The sequence below is a fragment of the Agelaius tricolor genome, unplaced genomic scaffold (genome assembly GCF_023055355.1).
Source record: "Agelaius tricolor isolate 1412-34295 unplaced genomic scaffold, bAgeTri1.0.p SCAF_7, whole genome shotgun sequence".
Classification (NCBI taxonomy): Eukaryota; Metazoa; Chordata; class Aves; order Passeriformes; family Icteridae; genus Agelaius; species Agelaius tricolor.
Window position 1 is genome coordinate 22,143,021 of NW_027269267.1, and position 17,494 is coordinate 22,160,514.

At 37.9% G+C, this 17,494-nt stretch overlaps 2 protein-coding genes across 6 annotated transcripts in view; one reads left to right on the forward strand and one right to left on the reverse strand.

Annotated features, from left to right (window-relative positions):
• Nucleotides 1-5,713, reverse strand: part of STS (steroid sulfatase) — a 107,133-nt gene extending 101,420 nt beyond the window's left edge. For 3 of the 4 annotated variants that reach the window (XM_071430581.1, XM_071430578.1, XM_071430579.1), the window contains exons 1-2: nt 5,576-5,713; nt 4,553-4,732 (exon numbers count right to left, since the gene is read on the reverse strand). The gene's annotated coding sequence lies outside the window, so the exon portion shown is untranslated. The remainder of the gene's footprint in view (nt 1-4,552; nt 4,733-5,575) is intronic. The other variant, XM_071430580.1, reaches the window with a different exon arrangement.
• PUDP (pseudouridine 5'-phosphatase) overlaps nt 5,427-17,494 on the forward strand; it is a 62,037-nt gene continuing 49,969 nt past the window's right edge. Inside the window, exon 1 of one of the 2 annotated variants that reach the window (XM_071430582.1) lies at nt 5,427-5,606. In XM_071430582.1, the coding sequence (XP_071286683.1) occupies nt 5,531-5,606 (76 nt within the window). In that variant the 5' untranslated portion in view covers nt 5,427-5,530. Of the gene's footprint in view, nt 5,607-5,785; nt 5,899-17,494 lie in introns of those variants that run through there. The other variant, XM_071430583.1, reaches the window with a different exon arrangement.

A 17,494-nucleotide genomic window follows, 5' to 3' on the forward strand; every position in this document is an offset into this window, starting at 1 on the left:
AGTATGTTTGTCTGTACATGGGAGAAGGAGAACAGGGCAGTAACTTCTGGGGCAAGAGAATTCAAAAAATTGAATTATGACTTGGTTGGGAGACACACTAACTCTGGCAGCCAAGGAAAAGTGCCACTTCCCACAGTAAGGAACAGCCTGGATGTGTAATACAACTCTGCTGCAATGGGGACTCAAGAAGCTGGCTAGCGCTGTTAGGCATTGTCCCTTCTCCTCTCTGCACCATTTCTGCTTCCCAATCAGAGTTGCTATTTTTTATATGTATTGGTACAGTACTATTGCTTTTCTGCCTAGATAATTCTAGAAGCTGAGAACCACTGCAAAGAAAGAAAGAAAGGTCACAGTACTGTATGATAGCTGGCCTCCAGCTGCCTCCCTGCACTTGCCAGGCTGTCAGCATGTTCCTCCTGATCATGCAGCCATTCTGGGCTGAGTGTCAGCCAGTTCATTTATTTCTATTCAACTCTTCTGGATAGATACAAACTTTTAAGGGCACACAGCCACAGAGTAGGCAGAATGTCTGAGCTCTGGAGATTCAACTCCCCAGCTTGTTGCATCCCAAGCAGGGAACATGCATATAAAACCTGAACATGAAGCAGCATTTCAGATCAGTGGCTTAGAGACCTTGTGACCCTGAGAATCACAATTCCTTCTCTCTCTTCTCCATCTGAAGATCTAATTACCACAGCCTTTGAAAAGTTTGAGCTTTGGAACCCACACTGGAAGGGTGACTGCATTCAGTTTCACCTTTACTTCCAGCAACCAAGTTACAGATGACTTGCTCAGAAAGGTTCACAGAATGTGCATTCCACATGACAGTAGAAATACAAAACATTTTGATTAATCTGTAACAATCAAACTGTAGTAAAATGAACAAAAAAGCATTAAATCCACATGCAGACAAGACATAAAACCAATATAATAACAAATATTTTAGGTTCCAGTAACAATGGGAAGTTATAAATGAAATAATGAAAGTTAAAACATATATATGTTATAATGAAAGTTATAACATAACAAAAAAAAAAGTTACAGCAAACCCATATCACAGAAAAAATAAAGCAGGATACCATACTTCATATCATTTCTGGGGATGCAATCCCCTCTGTTCTAATCTTCCTGATAGTTTAAGGCTAAGCAGAACCCAGCCATTAGGCACTTCAGGATTTTCATTACAATGACACTGCTAATTACCTGAACAGTTTGCCTGTGTGCAGCCAATATTTTATTAGAAGACCAAAAAGTAAGTCAACAAGCTAAGTCACAATCCATAAAGGAGAGTAAACGGTTCTCAGTGACTTTAACAAAAGCAATAACGGCCCTAAAGCATGATATTAAGGCTTCCTTTCCCAGCTTCAGAAACTTTGTTGTTGTACAATTCCACCAATAAATACAGCAATTGACATCTAAAAATGAACCCTTCTATAGTGCCTCATCTAAATTTACTGAGATGAACACATGTGAGTAACACATATCTTCATTCTCCTGCAGCGCAACGCATCATCTTCCTTGCCTTTGTAACTATCTCACTTGTAACTGGTTGTCAATACCAAAATCTAGAAAACACATGGCTTTCCTATCCCTGCTTGCTTGGCTGAGAGAAGACACATGTGGTTGATTAAAAGAGCATATACCTCCTTTAAACCTATGTAATCAAAAAAACATGACCTAGATCAGGAGTTCCATGGTACTATTTAATTTTTAAGACATATGGTCATCTTCCATTTTGTACCTATAAAAACATGAACTGAAACAATACAATTCACCTAATTCATAATCTTAAGGTGAAAAGCTCATGTTTGGTGATATCCAGCACTGAAAGCTTATAGGCTTAACTATAGCAACTGCTGAGAATCTCAGCTGATACATGAATTTACATTTAATTCTAAATCATTCCAAGTAATTTGTTACTAATAGTGGTTTTAACAGCTGTTTATGTAAATAATTTAAACTACTGGATTTATTCAAGTCTTTTGATTCTTTTTTAATATTCAAACCAAAACGGATTATACCCTGTTTATCCTCTGTCAAGGTGCCTGCAGAAAAAGAAAAATAAAGTCAGTCATTTCTGTGTGAAACACATAGTGCATGATGCTCCTATGAATGGCATAAAAAACTGGTAAGTGAATCAGTGCTTCGAGCACAATAGGAAATAGTGAAATAGGAAACTGCAATTATTGAATCAAATAATTGATTTGATAATCAAATGTATTACCTATGAAAACACTTAAACATATTCTGAAGCTTTTACTCTACAAGAAAGAACTCATTCACATACTTTTCAGTGAAGTACAAAATTTCCAGCCTCAAAGTAAACTCAAACAATATAGAAGTTTAAAAAAGTTTAGAGGACCTAGTACATAAACCATTGTGTTGCATACTTAATGCCCCACAGCACCTGAGTATTTTCACTTTATCTCACATTCAAGAACAATAAAACCAATGAGATTTTAACATATTATTACAAAACCAGAGAAAATAGATTTGTTTGGCATTAAGTAGGGCTACCTACAGGCAGCTAATTTACAGGTGTTTAAAAACCTGGACATCCAGATATATATGTACCTTACAACACCATATATCTGCTTTGGTGTATGGCCAGATAGCAACATAATTTTTAAAATGTACATGAAGTTAGAATTGTGTTCTTCAGACTTTCCAGGATTCAAGTCCAGTTACAGAATTACATCTTAATTATTACATCCAACTTCATTCTTCTCAATATGCATACATCAGGTTTGTAGGAATATAATTAATTATTGGTGTTCATAATTACTGTGCTTCAACTACAATATGCTTCCCACAACTCTGAAGTCACTGAAATCCTTATAACTCAAAGCCAGCTTCAAGTAAGTAATAAAAAATAGAAGCAAACAAAAAATAAATTCCACAATTCTTAGTATCAAATTCTCAAAATCAAATTTTCACTCCCTTTCAAGAAAAAAATAACCCAACAACAAAACCAAATACTACTGGTCATTAGATACAGATATTTAAGACAGCTCAAACAAAACTTAGATCAGCACAATTTCTTACTTATGTATCTAGAAAATTATGCTCCACCATGTTGCTTGGACTTTTACTTAATTTCATTCTGTTAGTAAAAAGACTTAATCACACAGAATAAACCTAAACAGTTTTCTATCTTGGGAAGATTTTCCTGTGTTTGAGCACAGCTTTGAAGAATCAAGTAAGCTAACATCACACTGATTATCACTGATGAGCCACAGCAAAGCAAAGCAAATTGAGGTCATCAGCCCGTCAGCAATGTGACAGTCTTGAAATGTGTACCATAGTATTTGCAACCCAGACCATTTAACCCTAAAAATGTTCAGTGTCTGTATTACACTTTAATCTTGTAGGCTATTTTCACAGATTGCCAATGACTTATTTCCACTTTAAATACTCACAAGTTTTGCAAAACCCTCATTTTCTCATACAAATTGGGAATTTACATGCTAAAAATAGTGATTTTTCCCCTTTTTAGGAGCTAGAAGCAATGGAAGTTATGATCAAACACTTTTTTCTAATTAGAACAATAAATCAAGGTAACAAGAAAAAGCTACATCTGTTGAGTAACAAATAAAGGTATTACTCCCTCACCATACGTACAATTAAAAAACAGATTTTTATAATATTTGCTAATTAGAAAGTTAATAAACGTACCTCAGGTAACACTGTCATACAACATCATTACCCATCCTCTTTAAATATTTGTCTCTTACAGCAGAATCACATTCTTTCTTAAGACAGCATAACACTACCATTATAACTATTGAAATTACTATTTTTTAAATTCCCTTTAAGAGGTTAACACCTTTTTTGACCTACTGTATTTATGATTTTACCCCTATTGATTCTAGCTATGCTCCCACCTAAGTGTGCTACAAAAGAAACTATAAATGTTTGCTGAAAACAAAACTGGAATATTGACTTGTTGCACAGTGTTTATTGCAGACACAAAACAGCCATGGGCATTTTTAATACTCATATATTGTAAGGTTACAAAAAAACCTCCTCAAAGCTCAGGAGCCATTTTCTTAAACCTACACAGGAATCAATTTCACAACTACACATGGAATTTTTAAAAGACATTGAAGGTACTGCACACATTCCTTTTCCTAGCCTACACAGACAGGGCCTAAGCAGCATTATCATTACAGAATGAGACAAGATAAAAAAGAGAAAACCAACCCAAAACTCAAAAACTGTTGTTTGAAAGTCAAGTTTTATTATTCAAAAGGTACAAGTAAAGGCCAAGGATGTTTTATTTGTCTTATTTCACGAATAGGAGAAGGTGTCAGGAGAATTCTGTGTCTACATTTCACATATATGTCAGGTGAATGTACTTGCAAGGGATAGGCTTTGGGGCTAGGTAAGATGCTTAACAAGCCTAAATTAAAATTCAAATATAGCTATGTGACACCTAGCTATAGGTGTTAAGTTAAGGCTTTAAAAGCCCCCACTAACTTGCTAAAATGGTGAAACATTGCCAATTCAAATGAAGGCACTGTTAGGAAAAAGGAATTGCTGTAAGGCCTACCTACAAATGAGACAGGACTCCCCCTACGTGAAGCTGCAACTAACCAGTGTCCTCACACAGAATGGCATAGCAGTACACATCTTCCAGCCAGTATGTCACCTTGGGAGCCTGATACAGCTCTTTTCATGTCTGCCTCTGAAACTGGTGCCTCAGTGATCTTGATGCCCAGTGGAGAGTTACCTGCATGAAAAAATACAAAAGGGAAAACTGATGAGGTAGGTGCCCTCTTTCCCTCCCAGCTGCCCAGTAAAAATCAGATGATGTGTCCATGCAGGAAGATTTTGTTTCAACTTAAGAACAGTCTTGTTTCTTGAACTTCAGAACTTCTTGAATGTTTCAGAAAAAAAACTTACAACACCCAAACCAGCTTTCAATTAACCATTCTTGCACTCAGCAACCTGTAAGAGATAGATTTACTCCTTCCTCACAGTTTCATAGAGATTTACATCTTTTTGTTTCAACTATAGTCTAGTGGAATAGTACCCCTGTAAATCTCTACACAGGCATGCAGAAGAGACAATGGCTAACAAGTCAACTTGATGTCATGTTCTGTATTTCCCGCCAGCAGCACCAAACAGGATTTAGGAATCACAAAATAAGTCTGGTTGCAAGGGACCACCATGGGTCGTCTGGGCCAACCTCCCTGCAGGGTCATCCCAGAGCACACAGAACAGAACTGCATCCAGATGGTTGTTGAATATTTCCAGAGAGGGAGACTTCACAACCTCTCTGGGCAAGAAGTGCTATTCTGCAAGATAAGAGGCCCCAAGAAGAGAAATGGACTTTGTTTAAAAAGTAGAACAAGACAGAACAAAGGTCCGGCAGGCCCAGCCCGGCCCGGCCCGGCCCGCCCCGGGTGCCGCTATAAACCGCCGCCCTACTCCGACCTCCCCGTTAGGTTTCCGGCCTGGCCAGTCTCGCACCGCGAGGGCCCCATCTGCCTCTGCTCCTGCTGCACTCCGGTTGCTCTGCCTCGCCATGGCCGCTTCCTCCTCGGCGGCCGCGCTGCGCCCGGTCACTCACCTGATCTTTGACATGGACGGGCTGCTGCTGGGTGCGTAGCCTGAACCCCTCTCCCCTGCACGGCCAGGTCCCCGCTCCGCTCCGCCCCGCGGCGGTGGGTTCCACCGTGCCGCCGGGCCCGGCCCGCCCGCCCCGACTGCGAGGGGCCGTGGCTGGCGGCGGGCAGCCTCTTTCCCTTCCCTTTCCCCTCCCCTCCGCCTCCCGCGGTCGGAGCAGCCCAGGCTGTGGCTGCTCGTTCACGGCCTCGCTCCGGGCGAGCAGCCAGAACGCCCCGGGCAGCGCTGCTAAAACGAGAATGAAGGGATTAAAGCAACAGGAAACGAGTTAATTCCTTCTCCTGCTTCCGCTATTTGCTGCCTTTCGGGGGCAGATTTGGCCTTGAAGTAACAGACCAGGGGCTGAGCGTGAGCGGGGTACTCGCTCTGGCTGGCGGAGGGCTGAGCGAGGCTGGGGTGGCTGTGGGGAGAGCGGTGAGGGGCAGGCTGCGGCTGGCAGCCAGGGAAAGCGGGTAGGGAGCAGGACGGGCAGGCAGCCTGGGGCTCAGGGACCCCCGGGCTGTGCCCTGCCGAAGGCCGGGAGCAGCGCGTCTCGGAGAGCTGGACAGCGCTCGGCAGCGTGTAGGGCTACCTTCTCCAACTGATGAGCCTGGACAGCACTCTGATAGTTTTCCCTTAGCTTTGGTATCAGTAGACTTTCTGCTTTGCAGGGTTACTCTATAGCTTGATGCTTCCCGTGCTGCAGCTCGGTTAGGTCTTGGTGTTTGAACAGTCGCTATAACTAGGACAGTTTTTAAGTCTGCTCTTAACTATTCACTGTATCAGGACCCTCTGGTGAGGAATAATGGGATATTTTGGCATGTGACTTAGTTATTGAAATAGTTATTGTGAGTTATCACATAGGAAGCAGTTCTGGATATAGGTGAATTCCTAAAAGGTGTGAACTGGAGGTGTGTGCCTTCTTTCTGCAAAACATGAATTGTTGCAGTTTCTGAGAAGACTGCTCTGAAGTCTGTTGAATTACACTGTATTTCCAAGAAATGCTCACTTTTCCCTTCCTCAGGGCTGTAAGAGGTGAATGTGATCCACATTTACCTTCTAAAACAAAAATGACTGTGCTATGCAAAACAGTGATTGAGTTGCATTTAGATTTTAGCTGCATTTTCAACTTCATCACTGGAGTCTCAAATAGCCTGGGGATACACACACACACACACATATGTATATGTGTGTGTGTCTGTGTGTGTGTAATTGTGTAATCCTATTATCTAGAACCAATTATTTTAATTTTGTTCTTAGAAGTTTCAGGAAAGCTTTTTTTAGTTACTACTGCTCTTTGTCAGAAGCTGTAAATCTCCTTCACACAGACAATAGTCACCTTAACAGGACAGTATTGGTAATGATACATATATGTGATTTCTTCTATTTTAAAAAGTTACACATAAAGTATGTATTGTATTTCAGAAATCTTTCAGCTTCAAGGAAATAGACTGAAAATACTCTTCAAGTATCTTCCAGTACTAAGTAGTAAAAGTGACACTACCTTGGTGATTTTCATTATATGCACTTCATTTCAGAGGACTTCAGTATGTTTCAGCTTCTGAATTCTATGAAACATTTAACATTCTTGGTGAGCCTGTTTGTTTCATGATGAGCAGTGACCCTTGGGAGGCAAAAAGGCAGGCAGGAGACTGCTTGGACTTTCCCAAGGTTTCTAAATGTTTCAAGAAATTTGGAATAATTTGGGGGAAAGAGTGATAAAAGGCATACACAAATTAGATTCCCTCTGCCCAATGTGCCAACTGTAAATATTCTGAATGAGACAAATGTTCATATTGATGTTATCCTACATAAGAACCCCGTAATTTTCTTATTAAATTTTTAATGTGCCGCATAATGTTCATTGGAGGTGATAAAATGATTAACATACGTATTTCAAGAAGCTACAGAAATGGCCCAAATGTACTTCCTTTCAAAGAGTACAAATAAGAGTTTTGGTATTGAATATCTATTGAGTGATATAAACTACTTTTTTGAGTGGTTGGGTGATTGCATAGTTTAGAATAAAAAATTAGAAATTTGATTGCAATTTTTAGAATCTGAAGCTTCAGGTTTTGCAAAACTTTTTCTGAATAAAGCAGTGTCTGCAAATGTACATGACTATTTTTAGATGTTTTCACCTAAACCCTACTGATTTTATAGAACAAATATAAATTGATCTATAAATGAGAAAAATTGAGCATTAAATTCATCAGATGTAACATGCCATGAACTTGCTTTCTGTAATTGACATACTTGCTTCTGATTAAGGAAGATAATCTTTCTATCTTCTGATAGAAAGATTTCCAAAATCTTTGTGAGTATAAAGTCCTTAAATGAGGTCGGAGGCATTCACAAGGTTCTTGACTTTGGAAACAATCCAAGTGTTACCCTATAAAACCTGCAGCCTATACTTTACTGCGAATCCTTGTCTGTGTGGAAGTGTTGCTAAGTCTGATCAACTGATATTTTATCTTCCCCCTCCCTCTAACATAATTGAGGCTGATTAAGTTGTCCTTGAGTTGCACCTTGATGTATCAGCTTACTTTCAACGCAGAAGTTACTGCCTCTGAGCTGCCTGTGGAAGTCCTTCAACCCTTTCATTCAGAGTCCTTCTGTATCATTGTTTCAAAGGTTATCTAACACCAGGTTTTTTTTGCATTTCTAATCAATGCAATCTACTCTTCCTTTTTTTTTTTTATTACCTAATCTTTCCCTTTGAGCTCTTGGATGGAATCTTAGGGGTGATCACGCACTGTTCACTCGTCTGTCAGCCTCCTTTTTCTGCATTTCTAATCAATGCAATCTACCCTTCCTTTTTTTTATTGCCTAATCTTTCCCTTTGAGCTCTTGGATCAAATCTTAGGGGTGATCACGCGCTGTTCACCCGTCTGTCAGCTTCCAGCAGGCTCCTCTCCATAGGGGTCTGTCGTGTGATGCCTCCTCCCAAGGTCAGGTCAGCTCTGTGCTGCCATGTGCTTCTGCAGGTGCATGCCACAGACTGCAGCTCAACTCCACCCATCTCTTCCCAAAGCATAAGGATCATTGAGTCCAGCTCCTTGCAGACTTCTGAAAACTAGAACAGAAGACTAAGAGCCTTGTCCAAATGCTCCTTGAACTCTGACAGCCTTGGTGCCATGATGACTGCTTGGGGAAGCCGGTTCCAGTGACTGATCATCCTCTCATGCAGCTTCATTAATTATCATAGTTGCTTAGTGGTGCACTGTGTAGTAGAAACCAGAGGAACAGGGATAACTACATCTTAATTTTTGTTGTACTGCTGTGCTTTCTCAAAAAAAACACCCGAAACAACAACAAAAAAAACCACAACAAAACCTCCCAGCACTTCAATTAAGGCATTACATTTCTTAAGTTAAATTTCTATTTGATTTCCTACAAGTAATTACATTAAATGCTCAGAATAGTAGATTGCTTTCTCTTGAAACATGGTAACCTGTTCCTACAGAAGACTACTGTTCTAACTGCTAGTGTGTGGTCTAGTTAAAAATGTTAAACTATTTTAAATATTAATTAAATAATTAATTATACTAATAAATTAATTTAATATAATTAATTAAATATTTAATAACATTAAAAATATTAAACCTAGTTATGCACTTATCCAACACATAGTACGGGGTTAACAGATAATAAGAATAACAACAACAGAAACTTGAGATATTTGATTCCTAAATAAATTCTGTTGTTACAGTTGTACAGTTTGGATCTTGACATTTTAGCATATTGTAGAACATAAAAAGTCAATGCTAAAGATAGAGAAGGAAAAATCTATTTAACTTGTGCAAAATACAAAACTAGAGTAATGCTCCCCAGGATCTATCATATAAACTTACTGCATAGGTTTCTTTTTAAACAATGACAAGTAGTTTTGTTATATAATTGTAGCCAATAGCTACCCTACTACTAAAACATAAATAGGATTGAATGTTGCCTTTGATGATCTGTGCTTAAACTTGGGCTGAAGACATTTAAAATTCTCTACAAGCTACATGTGTAATGTGAAAAACACGTTCACTCTCTTGTAAAAATTAAAAAGTTTATTAAAGGATGATAGGAGATCAGGACCATAAAGCAAAGGTTATTATGGCCAGGTGCATCTTGGCACTCATATAAGAAAGTCACCTTCAGGGATACGCCTTAAATACCTTTTCCCTTACATCAGCTTGTTGCATGTTCTTAGACCCCTATGCATATCCATAAACTAGTTGACATTTTCCAGGAACTATTTTACATGGCTTCTCCTTGGGTCTGCCTTTTTAGAGCATGTATTTTTCATGGCTGTGGTTCTGGCTCCTTTATCACTTCTAGTTTGGGCCTTGGTCCATACTTTCTTCAAATGGTGAGTGCTGATAGTTGGCATATCTGTAGCAGGTGTCCTTATCCTGTGTTCATTGGATGTTATCCCATCCAAGCAGGCATTTTAACACAAACAGCTATTTCACTACTATGTCTAAGCTTAATTAACAACAGAAATACAAACTATATCTTTATAAAAAAGTTGCTTTAATACCACACATATAAAACCTATTTTAATATTTGCAAAAAGCCAATATTATAATATATATCAATAACATGTAATACTAACCTTTCCCAACTGACAAATGAACTTAGGAAAATGGCTGCAAAGATAAGATATTTCTTAGCGTTGTGCTTAAAGCTGAACTAGAGCTAAACTAATGTGCAAAGACCATGACACTTTAGTATAGGAAGTTTAGTCATGTGTTTATTTTTGTTTAAATTTCTCCTAGGAGTAGGGCTTGTTTTATGTAAATTATTATTCTTGTCAGTGCCCCTTAGTGTTGGAAAAGAGTATCATTATGTGAGATAAATCAGTGTGTTCAAATATGAGAGATGGTTCCTGGAGCAGCTTAGTTTTACAAGATACCTTCACCATAACTCAAAGTCATGTTCGACTGCACAGGCACAGGTATGCCAGCTTGTGACCATTTCCAGAGGGATGAAAACTAGTAAAGGCAATTGGGATCAGAAGTTGCTGTTTTTATAGCCACTGTCTCCTTTGTGTGAAGACCTCTGTGTTTTGTGCCACTTCTAAGACACTTCTGCATGGCTGGCCAGACAGGTCATCTCTGGTCTAAAATATAGAAGAAATTAGCTTGCAGTTGTATTTGTTGTAGTGTTGTGAGATTCACAAGAATTTCAGCATATTTTCTTTCTCCCCATTGTTACCTACTCATTGTCAAAAGGTCAGAAGTCAAAAATGTACTCTTACTTTCATTTTATTGCACGTTGCCTAGGAGATGGCTGTTACAAGAAAACTGATGAGAGTTCCATGCTGGAGTTTGCTTATGTGCATGCTGTCTCTTATTTAAAACAGCTTCCTATTTTTTGTGCATCCAAGCAAATAACACCAATTCCATTAAACATCAGTCCTCTCTAGATTGGTCTATGTTATGCCTTAAGTGCAGGAATTAATCTTCTTAGGCTATAACCTGGCAATCTTTGTAAGCCTATTTTCTGCTTCTATGTAGTGGAAACTTACTTTCTTGTCATTCTCACTTTCCATCTGATTTTGGGAACAAAGAGGGAAGGGAAAATACTCTCTTGCCCCTGTGTTCAGTATTTGAAATTTGTTGCAAAACTAAAGAGATTAAGGATATTATTGGATTAGAATACCCTATAGATGCTTCATGAGCAAAACTTGGACTTAAGTAAAATAGCTCCTCATTGAGAATTAACTAACCATAAATACAGTAAATAAGATTTGTCATATGCTTGAAAGCTAACATTTTAATTTAACAGCAAGAAAAATTTTGGCAAGAACATAACAAACATACTAACCCAGAGCCTGACTTCTGTTATTCCCTTGATTGATTTGTGAATTGCCTATCCACATGGTTGCTTGTTGTTTGTGGTTAGAATAATCCAGAATCAGAGTAATTTCAGCATTCAGCAGGGGGTTTTTTTGTGAGTTTTGGTTTTGATTTCTGTAGTGGCTACCACATTTCAAAATTCCATGGGCAGCATTAACAATGATTTTTTTTTTTCCTTGAGAAATTGACCAAGGAATGCTCCCAAGCTGAAAGATCCATGATTTGATTTTAGTGTTGTACAGGAATTACACACAAATGCAGTGTATTTTTGGCGCTTATTTATGAGCTGCCCCAGACCCAAAACATTTGGTTATAAAGTAAGGAAAAAAAACCCAGAGAAATCACATGCCAAACAGTTAATCCATAGAGTTTTCCAATTTCCCATGTGGCTTTTGTTTTCTGACTGTTACACACTTGCAATTGCATAGAGAGCCTGTAGTAAGTGGAGAGGTATGTTTTGAAAATGCTGGGAATGTAGAGGTTCTGTTTAGTGATTTTAGAGGTGCATACAGCAGTTAGACCATTTATAAAAATTAGTCTCTTCCTATACCTAAAAGAGGATTTTCAAATCTGTTTGTAGATGATAAGGATTTGTTGCATACGTAAACTGGCATGTGTATAAAGTTCCAATTATTTTGCTTTGAATGTAAATAATAAGGTGTCATAAATGGAATAGAATTTCACACAAAGAAAAGGTGCATAGAATTTTCCATTATAATAACACAATTTCTAGCTGCTGTATTCCAATTTTCTTCATACTTAAGAAGAAAAACAGCATTAACATCCCTGGTTTTATTATTCTACATACTGGCAATAGTTACACTCTGTTCCATCTTGGACCCAGTTCTGCAGCTCTTGTTCTGAGTAGCTGCAATTCATTCATGTAGCCTTGTTGTGAGTTGCCTAATTGAGCTCTTGAGAGTGGAATTTTTCAGAACATTTTAATTTGGGCAGGGCAGTTTCTGATCTCTGAATTCTGCTGGTATATTATCTCTGAGACACAATCCTGCTCTTGAATACTGGCATTTACACTTCTAATGGAGGAAGAGGAAGGGTGATTGTGGTTGCTATTATTTTTAACTTTTTTTCTTTTTTTATTGGCAACAGACCTTAATGGAGATAATTTTCACACTATGACTATTGCTCTTTTTAAGACCAGGAACTATATTAACTAAAAATACAGAAGCAATTAAGCCAAATATCTTCTCCTCTCAAACTCTATTGCATTCATTATGGACATCTCTGGCATGAAGTAGATACTGCTAATGATTGTTGCTGCTCCTCTTATGTGTTTATGTACATCTTTGTATCGATACTAATTTCTTTCACAAGACTACTGAGAATTATATAACCAAAAATTTTTTGTGGCTTAAAATGGTTCTCTCAGAGGCTCCTGACCTTGACTTATCCCTTTTTGTCCCCTTTGATAATAATAAGAAGAAAATCATTGTTCTGACTTAAGGTTTGTTGAGGTAGTGCTAACCTTCATCAAGATTTTTTTTGGTACTTAGGGGAAAACCATCCTCTATTTTTAATCACTGGTTTTTGCTTCAATAACTGGTGAAGAATGTATCTTTTGTGGCTCTGTTTTTTTGATGGCTGAAAACTTTTTTGAACTTCCTTTTTTAATCAGTATTTTGTTTCTTGAAGGGTTGCATACCTGTTGACAGTGTCAATTGTTGCTGTCTCCATTTATGTTTTCTGTTCTTGTGCAGCTTTTAATAATATTTTTATTTTTCTTATAATGAATACTATATTCAGTAATAGTTTGGTAGTATATATGATGCTGCATCTTGGAAAAACTTTCATCTAAGCATACATTGCTCTTTCTCATGTACTTTTCCAGGCTATTGTTATATATAATAGCTGGTTTCTTGTTAAAATGTATTCTTACTTTACTTCCTCTCTCTCTTTAGAGAAAGAGGAAGAAAAGTATGACATATGACATGTGACATATTTTTGTAAAAGCCATCAAATAAGTACTAATAGACTGTGTCTCATGAAGCAAGTTTATTTCTAGCTCTTGAATGATTTCATTTGGGCACAGTGGGAAGAGATAGGATAGAACTCAGTTACCGGCTGTGGCGCATCCCCGCAGAATGCCATGGTGGCACAGAGGAGCCCAGGGGGGCACAAAGGAGCCCAGGGGGGCAGAGAGGAGCACAGGGGGGCACAGAGAGGCTGTCTCCACCTGACCTTGGGGGAGGAGGTGCCACACAGCAGAGCCCTACAGAGAGGAGCCTGGCAGAAGCTGACAGGTGAACTGCACATGATCACTCCATAGAAGGACATTTAGAAAGTGTTGCTGATGTGGCAACATGGGATAAGTCACCTATCCCATGTTGCCACATCATGGTAGTGAGAATTACCATGTAAGGGAATGCTGTGCCTTGAAAAAGTGTATAAAACCAGCTCATTTTTTTGAATAAAGGATTCAGATTCCCTCCCAGTCTGATTCTATGCTTCAGTCATTACAGGGCACCAGTTATGGGTTAGCATTCCAAACACTGCTTTTTTCTCTGCTGCTTGTTTTTGGATTGCCTCTGCCTGTGTGTGGTTCTTTTGGATAAATTTCACATGCAGTTTGCCTCAGGGTAATGCAAGGCATTTAAGAGGAAAGCCCACTTTACTTAGTATTTGTCAGTCCAGTCTTTCTGTCTAACATCTCTGTGAATGTGCTCATGACCTTTGTCATTATATAATATGGGCAGTGTTAGAGTGTCTCATTCTTCCAGCTCATTAATGTGTGCTCTCTGACCTGCTGTAATAGGGCCCCGTGTCACCTTTGCTCTCCACAGGACGGGCTCGTGCTCGCCCTTTGCAGCAGCCCTGTGCTCGCACGTGCTGCACTCGCTGGCTTTGCTGCCAGCCTGCTCAGCCCTGGGCATGGACTGGCAGCTGTGCATAGATAGGAGTTCACTCAGGCTCTCTTCTCACAGTACCAGTGCCACTGTATACATAAAATAGCCTGTTTATGTCAGGGCATCTTTTGAAACAATGTGTCTTCAAAATTATCCTCTGCTTTAATTGCTCCATTTGTGTGCAATGTAAGCTTAAACAGAGTACCTATTCAAACGAATAGAATATACCTTTATTTGATTACTGACCAGTAATAAGTGGGATTATATTTTATGGATTGGGATGTTTTATGAGTTTTGACACTGGTACTGGTCATTTGGGAACATTTCTAAGCAAGAGGAAAAAAATTGTACTAGTACTAGAAGAATGAAGTAAAAGATGATGTGTGTTTAATGAAAAAAAAAATAGGATTATAGTGTATCAGAAGGTTTGAAGTACGAGAAATTAATGGCTTAAGGTGGAGCATGAGTATACTGAGACATATTTCTTTTGAATAAATTGTTCTATGGTAAAGATATTTTTCTTTGCTTGTTTTGTAATTTACATATAGGAACCTCCTTTGACCTGTCTCTCCAGGGAAGAAGAGTATACTCATGCATGCCTGTAAAGTGACATAACCTTGGATACAGTCAGTGTTCTGCTACAAGATCATTATTACAAAAAATTGCACCATGTAAAATGGTGGATCTTTTCATGCTAGGACTGAGTCTTCTCTATAGCATTATATTATTACTGGACTAACAAAGTGTTCTTTGCTTTATGGCTCAGGGGAGATGGAGCCATAAAGAGCTTATCACAATGTAATAAATTTCTAGTCTTTAAAAATTAAAAACAGTGTTTCATGGGGAACATGTCTCAGGAAAATGAAAGTATTTGGGCCACTAAGGTATTGTAGTCTATCTAATTGCTATTCTGCTGCCTAATAACTTTCACTGTTATTATTGTTGTAGATCATATTTTTATTATATTTACCCTTTTACCATTTTTAATTTAAATGTTTTCGTTTTTCATGGATGAAGGTATCTAGGAGTAAAGAGCAAGAAGTAGTGTTGCTGTTCTGGTTTTGTGTGTTCTAAAATGTCAAACGTTTTATGTGTCAGTTTATTGCAAATTCTAGAGTATTGCAAAATTTAATTTCTTGGAATGTTTGATTCAGAGTTCATTTTGCATAGTTTACTGTTTATCATGGCTTTGTCTTTTCCAAAATAGAAATGAACTATTCCCCTTTATTTTGCAACTTGTTTTAAAGAGTAGTTGGTGAGTATATGGATTTAACAGTAACAAGATAAAATTCTAAGTTGTTAGGTTACAAAAAAACCCTGAGATTTGATCTGATTTTCCTAGAAATTATTCTCACTACCATCTTGAAATTCTCATTTTATCTGAGTCATCTTGACTTGGCAGCTGATTTGATAGTGCATATAAATAACTTTTCCCAAATCCCCTATTCTTTTTGCCATTCTTTTTCTTAGAGGAGAGCACCATATAAGTACATAATTCAGAAAGATTGTGTTATGACTGGTTACAAAGTGCCCAATACCTAGGTGATGTAGGATATCAAATGTGTAATATGGAGTACCTTACAGGTACTGGACTTTCCATGGGTAAAAGTAAAGGAATTGGTTACAATGTGCTGTAGTTTATATAACAGTAGCTACTCCCTTCCTTCAATCCATAAAGAAGTGGCATTGATAATGTAAGCCCAGAAGCGTAAATCATATATTCAAAAAAATAATTTACAATTATCTATGATTACAGCTATTGTATAACTGTACTTAATGGCAGTCTAATTATGGAAAATGTATTACCCACTTTAATTGTCTATAGTGGAGCCTTGGAAACAATTGCAGACTACCAAAGAAATTATTTTTTCACAGAATAATGATGATGATGATGCAATTTAATTGCTTTACTACTGACAGTGTAAATGCTTCCTATTTCCAGTTCAAGAGCTACTTAAGCTCCTCTGTGAGTCCAGTGTAGGGAGTTAAAATCTCAAGAGATATGCTAGGTTTTCTGTAATTAATAATTAGGATAGAGAGTAGTGAGAAGAAAAAAATCCCTCTCCTAAAGAAAACAGCTTTTTTTTTTTTTTTTTTGTGTAATTTCAATTTTATTTGTTAGTGGAAAAAAATTTAAGTTGTATAGAATACGAGTTCATAACAGAAATTATGAGAGCCCTGTAGCAATACCACCATGGTCTGTGTCAACCTAACACAAGGACAAAATCTCCAATCTCTTTGCTTATGACAAGGTCAATGACTAAAGCAACCCTTTGTATTAGAAGGTGTAGACAGTAGCTGTAGTCAGCAGTGTGTAGTTCTCTTTTCTCTGATTGCAATGTTCTATACAATTGGATTCTCTTATTAATGGTTAGATTTGCTTTTCAGAAAATAGAAGAAAAAAGGTATTTCTGCTTGTTGATTACCAGGTTTGCATTTTTGTGCAAAGTTTTTAATCTCTTTGAAAACTACTTCCCAGAGGTTGTTAGGAAGATGTGGCCTAGAGTGTGTGCAGGTCTTGCAGAAAAGAAAGGTCTTTGGGTGACCAGCTGTGAACTTGCACACCTCATAGTTATTTATTCCTTACATTTAGAAAACATGTAAGTTACCCTGTTTTACTGGTTATGCAGCTCTAACTATATGCCTAGGATGTATTCTAACAGTTTAAAAACATAATGGGTCAAAAATTATAGGACTTTTAATCTAAAAGTCATTAGTTCAGTGGCTCAGTTGAATGTATTCAACAAATAAATCAGACGCTTTTCCTTTTGCTGATTGTGGGAGGAAGGGTACTGGATTTTTTTCCTTCTTTGTTTTTCAGATAGAGTGAAGGAAGTTTAGGCTATTTTTGTAAATAAAGTAAACAAATCTCTTCTATCTGCTTATTGAGCATATAAATTACCAGCCTGTCTTTTGCAAGCAATGTTACAGTAAAACTAAGAACACCCCAGCGTAGTAACTCCTGTGTCAGGCTTATTAAATTTCAGCCACTGGAGAGTGAAGCTGTTTGTGTCTCAAGATGTAAACTTTGACCTCAGCTTGCAGAACTGAGGCAGAAGGAAAGAAAGATTGAGGGAAAGTGGAATGACTTCTAGTTCAATTCTCAGTATCTCTTTTTATTTTTATCACATTACTCATATGGAAGAATGAAATGATGGACTGAAATTTCTT